This window comes from Pleurodeles waltl, chromosome 9 (genome assembly GCF_031143425.1).
Source record: "Pleurodeles waltl isolate 20211129_DDA chromosome 9, aPleWal1.hap1.20221129, whole genome shotgun sequence".
In the NCBI taxonomy this organism is placed as follows: Eukaryota; Metazoa; Chordata; class Amphibia; order Caudata; family Salamandridae; genus Pleurodeles; species Pleurodeles waltl.
The window spans coordinates 60,600,548-60,613,396 of record NC_090448.1 but is presented as its reverse complement, the minus strand read 5'-3'; the positions used below and the strand labels follow the sequence as shown (position 1 = coordinate 60,613,396).

The 12,849-nt window shown below is 42.0% G+C and overlaps 1 protein-coding gene across 1 annotated transcript in view; it reads left to right on the top strand.

The window, feature by feature from the left end:
• XPC (XPC complex subunit, DNA damage recognition and repair factor) overlaps positions 1–7,569 on the top strand; it is a 76,854-nt gene extending 69,285 nt beyond the window's left edge. The window contains exon 16 of the mRNA XM_069206290.1: positions 5,456–7,569. Within this exon, the coding sequence (XP_069062391.1) occupies positions 5,456–5,683 (228 nt within the window). The 3' untranslated portion in view covers positions 5,684–7,569. The remainder of the gene's footprint in view (positions 1–5,455) is intronic.
• Positions 7,570–12,849: the final 5,280 nt, after the last annotated feature.

The following is a 12,849-nucleotide window of genomic DNA, read 5'->3' as shown; positions in this document are numbered from 1 at the left end:
CGCCCATAGCGAAGACACCCGACTCCGGTCGAGGGACCGCCATGGAGCAACCTCGGAGCCGAGAAAGCGGCTCCGAGAGACAAAAACAAGATACCGGCACCGAAAAACATCGGCACCGAGAATCCATGCCGAAAGGAACAAAAATTCTGTCGGTGCCGAAACCAAAAAAAGATTCTCTCTCGGCGCCGAAAAATACCACACCTTCAACCTACTCAGAGGAACAAGGACTAAGTGGCCAAATGCACAGATTTGGACAAGAGCTCCACAGTGTAGAATCGGACTACACACAAAAGAGACTGTGCATCCAGCAAGATATAGGGAAGATATCAACCCTTCCCCCAATCATGAGGAAAAGAAGGATCGGACTTCCAAAGGATGACGCACAACCACAAGCCAAAGTGGTTAAAAAAGTCACGCCTCCGCCCTCTCCACCACAGGCATCGCCGGCACAAACACCGCCACAAATGCACTCACCAGCGCAAACTACCATAAGTCATGACGATCAGGATCAAGACGCTTGGGACCTGTATGACACCCCAGTGCCGGACAATGATCCCGAGTCATACCCCACAAAACCGTCACCGCCAGAGGACAGTACCTCATACTCGCAACTGGTGGCTAGGGCTGCAGAATTCCACAATGTCCAACTGCATTCCGATCCTATAGAGGATGATTTTTTATTTAACACCCTCTCGGCTACACATAGCCAATATCAATGTCTCCCAATGCTACCAGGGATGTTACGGCACGCAAAACACATTTTTGAAGAGCCCGTAAAATCAAGAGCCATCACCCCAAGGGTGGATAAGAAATACAAACCACCACCCACAGACCCAGTGTTTATTACTTCGCAGTTACCACCTGACTCTGTGGTAGTAGGGGCAGCTCGCAAAAGAGCAAATTCACATACATCTGGCGACGCCCCACCTCCGGACAAAGAAAGCCGAAAATTTGACGCGGCAGGGAAAAGAGTGGCATCACAGGCAGCCAACCAGTGGCGCATCGCAAATTCACAAGCGCTGCTGGCCAGATATGACCGCGCACACTGGGACGAGATGCAACTTCTCGTAGACCATCTTCCCCAGGAATACCAAAAAAGGGCGCAGCAAATAGTGGAAGAGGGACAAACGATCTCAAACAATCAAATCCGCTCTTCACTAGACGCAGCCGATACTGCAGCAAGAACAGTCAACACTGCTGTCACCATCAGGAGACACGCTTGGCTACGCACTTCAGGCTTCAAACCTGAAATCCAGCAGGCTGTCCTTAATATGCCCTTCAACGAGAAACAACTGTTTGGCTCTGAAGTGGATACAGCCATTGAAAAACTTAAAAAGGACACAGACACGGCCAAGGCCATGGGCGCACTCTACTCCCCGCAGAGCAGAGGCTCTTTCAGAAAAACTCCATTTAGAGGGGGGTTTCGTGGCCAACCCACAGACACCACCAGCCAACAATCAAGAACCACACCATATCAGGGTTCCTTCCAAAGGGGAGGTTTCAGGGGATATCGGGGGGGTCAATTCCCAAGGAGTAGGGGAAGATTCCAGACTCCAAAAACACCTCCACCTAAACAGTGACTTTCAAGTCACGCAACCCCTTCACTCAACACCAGTGGGGGGAAGACTAAGCCAATTCTACCAATCTTGGCAACAGATTACAACAGACAATTGGGTATTAGCAATAATCCAACATGGCTATTGCATAGAATTCCACAACTTCCCACCAAACATCCCCCCCAAAACACGCAAAATGTCACAACAACATTTAGAACTTTTAGGACTAGAAGTTCAAGCACTACTGCAAAAGGATGCAATAGAATTAGTACCAGTACAACAAAAAAAACACAGGAGTTTACTCCCTGTACTTTCTAATTCCAAAAAAAGACGAAACATTGAGACCAATATTAGATCTCAGGACACTAAATACCTACATCATATCGGACCATTTTCACATGGTCACACTACAAGACATCATTCCACTGCTCAAACAGCAAGATTACATGACCACATTAGACCTAAAGGATGCGTACTTTCATATACCTATACACCCTTCTCACAGAAAGTACCTACGGTTCGTATTCAAAGGAATACATTACCAATTCAAGGTGTTGCCATTCGGAATAACAACTGCACCAAGAGTGTTCACAAAATGTCTAGCAGTAGTAGCTGCACACATCAGGAGACAACAGATACATGTGTTCCCTTACCTAGACGACTGGCTAATCAAAACGAACACAGTAAAAAAATGCGCAAACGACACCACTTTTGTCATACAAACCCTTCACAAACTGGGGTTTTCCATCAACTATACAAAATCACACCTAGAACCGTGTCAAACACAACAATATCTAGGAGCAACCATCAACACATCAAAAGGAATTGCCTCTCCAAGTCCACAAAGAGTGCAGGCATTCCACAAGCTAATAAGTGCTATGTTTCCAAACCAAAAGATACAAGCAAAATTTGCGCTAAAACTTCTAGGCATGATGTCATCATGCATAGCCATTGTCCCAAACGCAAGACTACACATGCGACCCTTACAACAGTGTCTAGCATCACAATGGTCACAGGCACAGGGTCAACTTCAAAATCTGGTGTTGGTAGACCGCCAAACATACCTCTCGCTTCTATGGTGGAACAGCAAAAATTTAAACAAAGGGCGGACATTTCAGGACCCAGTGCCTCAATACGTTATAACAACAGATGCTTCCATGACAGGGTGGGGAGCACACCTCAATCACCACAGCATTCAAGGACAATGGGATACACACGAAACAAAATTTCATATCAATTACCTAGAACTGTTAGCAGTATTTCTAGCGTTAAAAGCCTTCCAACCCATAATAACACACAAATACATTCTTGTCAAAACAGACAACATGACAACAATGTATTATCTAAACAAACAAGGAGGAACACACTCAACACAATTGTGCCTCCTAACACAAAAAATTTGGCAGTGGGCGATTCACAACAACATTCGCCTAATAGCACAATTTATTCCAGGAATACAAAACCAACTAGCAGACAACCTTTTGCGAGACCACCAACAAGTCCACGAATGGGAAATTCACCCCCAAGTTCTGAACAAGTACTTTCAAATTTGGGGAACACCCCAGATAGATTTGTTCGCAACAAGAGAAAACTCAAAATGCCAAAACTTCGCATCCAGGTACCCACACCGCGAATCACAAGGCAATGCTCTATGGATGAATTGGTCAGGGATATTTGCGTACGCTTTTCCCCCTCTCCCTCTCCTTCCATATCTAGTAAACAAGTTGAGTCAAAACCAACTCAAACTCATACTGATAGCACCCACATGGGCAAGACAACCTTGGTATACAACTCTACTAGACCTTTCACTAGTACCGCATGTCAAACTACCCAACAGGCCAGATCTGTTGACACAACACAAACAACAGATCAGGCATCCAAACCCAGCATCATTGAATCTGGCAATTTGGCTCCTGAAATCCTAGAATTCGGCCACTTGGACCTCACACAAGAATGCATGGAGGTCATAAAACAAGCTAGAAAACCTTCCACTAGACACTGCTATGCATCTAAGTGGAAAAGATTTGTTTACTACTGCCATGCCAATCAAATACAACCAGTACATGCCTCTACTAAAGACATAGTAGGATACTTACTACATTTGCAAAAAGCAAATCTCGCTTTTTCATCTATAAAAATACACCTCGCAGCAATATCTGCTTACCTACAAACTACTCATTCATTGTCTCTATTTAGAATACCAGTCATTAAAGCATTCATGGAAGGGCTAAAAAGAATTATACCACCAAGAACACCACCAGTTCCTTCATGGAATCTTAACATCGTCTTAACGAGACTCATGGGTCCCCCTTTCGAACCCATGCATTCCTGTGAAATGCAATATCTAACCTGGAAGGTCGCATTTCTCATTGCAATCACATCCCTCAGAAGAGTAAGTGAAATACAGGCATTTACCATACAAGAACCATTTATTCAAATACACAACAATAAAATAGTTCTAAGAACAAATCCAAAATTTCTGCCAAAAGTAATCTCACCATTCCATTTAAATCAAACAGTAGAATTGCCAGTGTTCTTCCCACAACCAAATTCTGTGGCTGAAAGGGCACTACATACATTAGACATCAAAAGAGCACTAATGTATTACATTGACAGAACAAAGCTAATCAGGAAAACAAAACAACTGTTCATAGCTTTTCAAAAACCACACATAGGAAACCCAATCTCTAAACAAGGCATTGCTAGATGGATAGTCAGATGCATTCAAACATGCTATCTTAAAGCCAAAAGGGAATTGCCTATTACACCAAAAGCACACTCAACCAGAAAGAAAGGTGCTACAATGGCCTTTCTAGGAAACATTCCTATGAGCGAAATATGTAAGGCTGCAACCTGGTCTACGCCTCATACGTTTACTAAACACTACTGTGTAGACGTACTAAATGCACAACAAGCTACAGTGGGCCAAGCTGTACTAAGAACATTATTCCAAACTACTTCAACTCCTACAGGCTAAACCACCGCTTTTAGGGGAGGTAACTGCTTTATAGTCTATGCCAAACATGTGTATCTGCAGCAACATATGCCATCGAACTGAAAATGTCACTTACCCAGTGTACATCTGTTCGTGGCATTAGTCGCTGCAGATTCACATGTACCCTCCCACCTCCCCGGGAAGCCTGTAGCCATTTAGAAGTAGATCATAAACCTTAAACATCTGAACATTTGTAAATAATTATTAGAAACTCTTATCCTACATACATATTCACTCCATTGCATGGGCACTATTTATACCAAACAACTCCATCCTCACCCTCTGCGGGGAAAACAATCTAAGATGGAGTCGACGCCCATGCGCAATGGAGCCAAAGAGGGAGGAGTCCTTCGGTCCCGTGACCAAAAAGACTTCTTCGAAGAAAAACAACTTGTAATACTCCGAGCCCAACACCAGGCAGCGGACTGTGCCAAACATGTGAATCTGCAGCGACTAATGCCACGAACAGATGTACACTGGGTAAGTGACATTTTCATTAGGGGGTTACCTAGACATTAGAATTTTCTTTGTTGTGCTCATGCAACATATATTTCAATAACTGGCAGCTGATGAAAAGGTAGAGCTGCAGCATAGTGAAGGTTTTGTTGGTGCACTTGTGCCACAGTAGGCTCTTGTGAGAGGTTCCAAAAATGTTGGAAAAATGTAATGATTTACATTCTCAAAACTCTGAACTCATGCAATTGAGATTCAGAAGCACATGTAATACTGAGGAAACAGAACTCCAAATGGGCTTGTCTGAAAAGATTTAAATGTCCAATTGTATTGAAATGTGCCAGTGTTCTGTCCGTTCTATTTTATTTGACTTCTACCTGTTGGAGAACTGGACAGTGGAAAAAAACCTGAGTGAAGGGACCTGATCAATGTGCTGTGATTTCTTTCGTAGGAAGAGGCCGCAGGTTCCAACCTCCAGGGAGGAGCTGGATTTTCATCTGATGAAGAGGAGAAGCCTAGCTCAGAGAAGCCCACTTCTGAGACACCTGCCCAGGATGCAACAGCTTCTTGGCCTCAAAACAGACAAGCTGAGGAGCAGAGCAAAGGGAAGCCGAAACGAACAACGAAGCGTGAGAAGAAGGCCGAAGCCACACACTTATTCCCCTTCGAGAAATTGTGAATTGAAGGACAAGGAATGGATTCCTTTGGCTTTTTTGGTTCTCCCCCACTGGGAGAGTGTGGTGATTTGGTGCTCTGAGACCAAGGCACACAAATTGCATTCCTTGAACACCAAAGCTCTTTCTGAAGTTTAAAATCATCAGTCTTTAAGGTGGCTTGAATGAGCACCATGCTGCACTCATTCCACAGAGCTAGAATTTCAAAGAATTGTATCAATCCTGGTTAAACAGGAAAATATGAAATGCAAAGTAACAATGTAAAGAGGCTATTTAGCCCATTTTCTATGCTACAGTATGTGCATGTTAATGAGAATATGTGCAGTCCAGTTTAGGTCATGAATTGCGACTGAATGTTTTGGGTGTCTTTGGATTTGAATATTTTGGGTGTCTTTGGATTCTTACATTCTAGTGTTGTTTTGCCCTTTGAAATCATTGGCTTTTAATCCTCCATGGATTTGCATTACCTTGCCTCTTACGTCACTTAGCGCATCCATTCTATCATGTAAAGAGGTTGATCACACAGGAGGTAATGCAGTACTATGAAGAAATAAATATACCTCCTTATTGAGCTGAAAAATACTTACTAAAAAGTTCCTCCAACAATCCCACGATGAATCAAAACCTGACCGGATTGCCCCAACACAACAAAAAAGCATATGGCGATTCTTTAAATGTATATGTGGTCTGTTCATTCTAGAAACGTATAGTTTCCAGACTGTTGTAAGTAGGAGCTGTCATATAGATTACAAAACTGTTTCAGAATGGCGAGTGTACAAGAGTTGCTAGAGTTATGAAATATAAAAAAAAAAGTTCAATTTTTATTTTTTTAAGTTTGTGGCGCCAAACGAAATGGTGTCCTTCTCCTGGTTTTTGCAAAGATTGCTTTAGACCTCCACATGAAAATGCCCCCTGGAAGCAGGAGGTGGACACATTTTAAGGCCCGCTGTGCTTTACAACCTCTTCTTCTGTTCTACATCATCTATTGCGCCATCAGGGTTAAATGTCCACAATGCCTGTTGACCACACGCTCTTCATGTTTTTTCTTACACCAGTACTTACTTTTAGATGTCAGTTTGTCCTTTCTAATCTGTCTTCAGATATTTCACAGTGACAAACAGAAATACTTATGTTTTTTTCTGTTGTCTGTTAGTTTCCATAAGCATTGTAAAATCGCTCGAATAATAATTTATAAATACAGTGTAAATATATTTTATAAGGTGAAAAGTTTTTTTTTCTTTCCAGTGGCCAGGATGCCTCTGTTTTAGTTAAAGAAAAGCATTTAACATTTCAAGGCACTAAAAAGAGCTGTGACTCTTCAGACTTAGCATATTTTTCGAATCTTTCTTTTAAGAGAAAACTGTAGTATGTGAAATAGTCTAGGTGGATCCTGGACTCAAAATAGTAGCCCATCTTAAAATTCCAAGGAGGTTTCATAAATGTGTTGTACCTGTCGGAATGCTTTATTTTCACCAGCTGAACGAAACAAGGATGGTATTTGGCTTCTACTGGATGTTTGTAGAAATGCAAAAAGTGTAAATGACTTTTCCGAGTTTATAGGATTTAATGATCTTTCAGTCCACATTGTGACCTAGTCACTGGCATCAAGTGCTGCTCACAAAAGCTCCTGCTTAGAATATGTTCCCATTCTTTTCTTTTTTTCTGAAAATAGCAACTTGTATTAGCTAGCTGTGCATGAATGTATGTAACCTTTAAAAAAAAAAAAAAATGATTTTAGTCATTGTTAAAAAAAATATTTTCTTGGTATGGATATTTAAGGAAAAAAATTAACTTTATTTTATTTGCAGGAAGTTCTAGACAATTTGGTGTTTTTTAAAATATTTTCGAGCAAAAAAATATTTAGTAAATAAAAAGTATTTTGGTTACGGTTTACATGTGGTGGATTCTTAATGATTCTACGGTAGTATTTTGGATTTCACACTGACAATTACTAGGCAATAATTAAGGTTATTGCTTACCATGTAATAACTACTACTGGGAAGCAGCAGTTAAGCTATATCCATCTCCGTGATGTCCCACAATGGGATGTTTGCAAGTCGCGTTATTGAAAATGTCTCCTGATAGATAACACGGGCACGGTTTCACATTCATTGAGGCTCATTGTGGCACACCTTTAATCTGTTAAATCACTGTACTAGATCAGCATCCTTTTCATCCATTTGTTGTCTTTCTGCATTTCGTAGAATTCGACTTATTCAGGTGTATTTGCTTACTAAGTATTAGAGTTTTCTTGTCTCCAAGATGACTGTGGAGGGTTCCAGTATAATGAGAATAATTAAGGTGAATAAAGGATACTACGTGGGAGGAAGACTTGAAATCATGTTAATGTGCAGAAGAAAAAAATAACAAATCCGAATTTTTATTAAGCAGCTGAGTTTTAACCTGGCTTGAGTTTACTTTAGACAATAGACCTTTCATGAGAAAATTTAGTTAAGGTCAGATCGCCTATTCAAGCACTTAAAAATGGCAATACGCTACACTATAGTAGATATTTATGTATTACTCTAAAAGATGTTTGCGGGCGTATGGAATCACAGACATGAATGGATGACCACTACAAGTCCACAAATATCATTTCAAACAAGGAGAGACTTAATAAAAGAGATACCCGGCTTTGGAAAATTATAACGCTACACAGTATTTTAGTTTGAAAAAGAAGAACAGTGATGAAGAAGAAACCCGTACAAGTTACTGGGAGACTTGCTAAGGATATCCTCATTGTTAGAAAAATATAAGCAAAAGGCTTACAAAATGCAAATAAAAGTAATTCCTCGGCTGGCTGGGATTACCTTAAAAGATCACTTTAATATGAAACCAGGAAAAGAGCGAAAAAAGCCAAAAAGTAGCATAACTGAGGACATCGGATGGCTTCGTCGGTGGCCTACACCCTTTCTCTGCAGGTGGTAGATGAATTGCCTTCTTCCCGGCACAGTGTTTCCCTCCACCACCGACCTTGCTGCACTTAAGCATTGTGAGCCATCTTCCGCAAATGCACCAGGGTGTGTCATTCTCGGTGTCTGGTAATAAGGCGTTGAGGAATAGGGGCTCAGTTTGTTAATGCCAAGCACATCTGCATCAGAATTGAATCCCCACACTCAGAACTACATGCCTCTATAGAGCTTACAAAAATAACCTGCAGGTTCTGCTACCCATGAAGTTTATCAGCCTTTCCATCACTATTAACACCCACACGTCCCATCACACAACATATTGTCCTCCTGCCCAGACTCTAAATGCATTTATGACCAAAACCTGGATATCTGTTACGTAATATATACAACGTATATAATAAAACAAATGTGCATATTCTAAAAATAGAAGTACAACATATAAGTAACAATAATTTCAGTGGAAAAGCAAATGTAAAATAAAATGGAGTTTGGCAATGCAGCAAAATAGAACTATGGAAATGTGAATTCCTAACTCTTGACTGTTTCAGAAAATGCAAGAGTTTGAAGCAACAAAACCTAGGGATGGACATCTCGTGGTAGTCAGAAATGTACATCTTCTCTGCCCATTATGTGCTGCCTTCAAAGACATAGGCCTTCTAAATAAAGCAGAAAGCAAAAATAAGCAACCAAATGAAGCAGGAGTGATGTTGTTAATTATTCCCTGAAAATAACATCCCACCTGAGTGATGGACATTTCAAAGTAACCAGACAAGAAACGATCAAGTTGGCTAACATGGCATTCCTCTGTAGTCTGTAAAGAATTAACACATGGGTGGCAGTCAATAAGTCAGAGAGTGTTTTCATCTTCAAAGAAATTATATTTAAAGACGAAATGTGAGTTTTAAAATTCAACGGGGAACTTAATTTAACAGAAGATACCACAATGTGAGAGAACTTCAAATTCTGAATGGCATGGAGATAATCTTTGAGGAAGATAATTTACCCAGCAGTACCAAATAGATGTTGAAAAGAGTGGGAGACAGAAGTGCCCACCCATAAACAGGTGATGAGAGATTATGTTAATACCTCCTCATTGATAAGTGCAAGGCTGCTGAGTGACCGGCATCACAGCCACACTTTCCAGGTGGTGGAGTAACTGCTGTACGTAGATCATCCATTCATTCATTCATTCATTCATTGCCCCCGCCTATAGTCTCTGTTGCAGTTTCCCGTATCCTTTACACAAAACGTTTATCTTGCCAGACCAACCCCCAATTCAACTAGCCTTCAATGTGCAATTCACAACGTTTGTCACTTCTATCACCCCCCTCTTCTGGTCTTCTGGGAGATGCCACTGTAAGATCCATGAAATAATCTTTAACTAACCTTCAGACGTTACCCTTATAAAACAGTGCTCTCCTACATTCCCCGCCCCCCCCCTAGGTGACATAATTCCTGTGTAGTACCATCCACACTCTATTGAACTCCACTAGTACTCCTGGTTTATCCAGTACATTCATCCTCGCGTATCCCAAACAGTGGTTCATGGAAAAACGTAACCAATTGAGTGAGATAAAATGGCTCGGCAGAAGACGGAGAGTAGTTTAAGGTGGACAGTGCTTTGGCTGAGTTACCAAAATGTCCAAATCCAGAATTTTATAGATCACTGGTTCCCAAGCTGTGGTCCCGGGACCCCTGGGGGTCTGCAAAGACTCCTCAGGGGGTCCGTGACTGCTTAGAAAATGAAACAATGCTAACAGATTGGGTCCCCAGCTTTCAGTAATGACTTAGTGGGGGGTCCCCAGACTCGAATAATGATTCAGTGGGGGTCCCCGGGTTCAAGTGATCATAAAATGGGGGTCCACAGAAGTCAATCATGGGGCGTATCTAATAGGTAGGTAAGCTGAACTTGTAAAGTATTTGCCCACATTTAGTGGCATAAGAGTGCCAAACTCCACCCTAGACTTAATGAGTGTCCAAGAATGAGCCTTCCTGGAAACTCCAGTGAGCAGAAGTGTTCATATTGCATTTTCTTTCCAGTGGCAGAAAGATCGAACCAGGATTCTCTACATTGCTGAAAGATACCTTTCACCACCCCTGGGTTTAACTTCCATTTGTGATCTGTTCAGAATTGGCAGTTGAGTTTGTCTGTCCTGGTATTCAGAGATCCGGCCAGATGGTTCAAAACTAGAGACATGCCCTAGCAATTCAGCCACTTCCAGAGGCACAGAGGTTCCAGGCACAGGCACCAAAAACCCCACCCAACCTGCTTGGCGGTGGTGTCTGTGAGCATCTGTACCAGCCTCCCTTTAATGGTTGACAGGAAGACATCGCTACATGGCCTCTGGCAATTACAACAGATTGATGCAGAACCTTTCCTGCTAGAGACCAGAGTCCTGATCTCTACCTCTCTCATATAGCACCCAAACCAAACAGTGATGTATCTGCCACCACCATGAGCTCTAAGGGGGGGTAAGGAGAGGGGTCTGCTGCTGCCTACAGCCACCACTGCAGGTCTTTTGCAGTCTCCCCCGAAACCTAGATAGAACCTGCTAGGTTTCCCTGGCACTGTGCCCACTGGGACTTCAAATCCCAATGTAGACCCTGCATGTGCCATTTGCCATTTTTGACCAGCTAGATGCAGGAGCTGACCTTCTTTGCCCCTCCTCACCCCTCAAAAGAGAAAAGACTTAATTTTTTAAATCCCAAGAGTGCCCACAGTTTGGACTATGATCTTAACACAGATATTGTTTGGACGATTAACTCTTTGTTGGCTTATCTGTTGCAAAAAAAAGGCAAGACAATGCAGAAAAGAACCATCTCAAGATGTATAGTGCTCTGCATTGAAATCTGCTACACAATAGCTAAGAAGCAGGCACCTGAAGGATTAAAGTCTCTTTTTAACTCGAGCCAAGGCTGCTACTAATACATTAGCATGCAGAGTTGCCTATCCAGTCAGGATGTCACATGGGAATCTGTGCACACTGTCACAAAGCACTATAGCCTGGATAGCCAGTCTTTTGGGATGGACATTTAGCCTGTGCAGTCCTGCTGGACTTTTTTGGTCTGAGCCATTCAAGATCCTCAACACTTGACGAGGTACTGCTTTGATATCTATTCACCAGGTAAGGAATATGTTGTTAGAAGTACCCATTAGAAGAACAAGTTAGTTACCTTCAGAATCTCTTTGTGGTTGAAACTCTAACCAAAAAATCCTCACCAGCCTCCCCCTCCCGTTATGCGGCATGGACTCTGTTCCAACTAAAAAGATCCAAATTTTGAAATTTCCACACTGGTCATATCAGTTTGGCATGAGCTCTGAGTCTGCAGCCATGGACAAGCCGGTGAAACAAACTAACATCATCTTGCATGGATGGTGCTTATATGCATCTCTGGTTGTCACTTCTGTAGCAGAATGTCGTTGATGCAGATTTGCATGGCACCATCTACTGGGGTACAGGAGTACTGCTTTTGAGTTTTCAGGATCCAGTCTGATGCTCAGGAAATATTCACGATGTGAGAAATCCACGGTTTGATAGAATGTCCAACAGAAAGAGAATTACTGAAGGTAAATAACTTTTTTTTTCTTAGTGACATGGTGTTTCAACCATTGACTTCTTCTAGTGAAATATTCTAGGACAAGTTATGCTCCGCCTGGTAACCAAAGTCTTCCAAACTGCAGTGACTGGAATTGTAGGTTTATGGATTTATTACACTAATGCTCTGTGTAGGAAAGTGCCCCTTTTTAGGGGCAAGCGCAAAGTGCTCCGTCCCCTGTAGTAATCTCTCTTGGTGCTTCCAACCACGCCCATGTCATATCAGTCACTTTCATTGGTTTGTGGGCTTGCCTTTTAAAATCCTCTTGCTTTCATTTGTGTAAGGCAAGCATACATCATGCCTTTTCCGGTGTTTAGCCCACAGCACCGGTAAACTACTAAAAACATACGAGGCTCTATGTTTTCAGCATGGTTTCCGGACTACTTTATCTGTTTATTTTCCACGCAGTGCGATCTCGCTGGGGTTTACATAGGGTGATCGGTTTTTCCATTTTCAATTTCAGCACGATTGCGCTGCGTTTTACATAGTGCGATCACGGTGGGTTTTGTTTTCTTTTAATTTGTGTGGCAAGAAAAGTCCGGTTAGGAGTTCACAACGCTAATAGCTCTAACTCGAGCAAATGCGAGACCGGTTGCATTGAAAATGCTTGTTGATATGGTCACCCCTATTTATTGCCTGGTATATGAAGCAATTTTGACTGA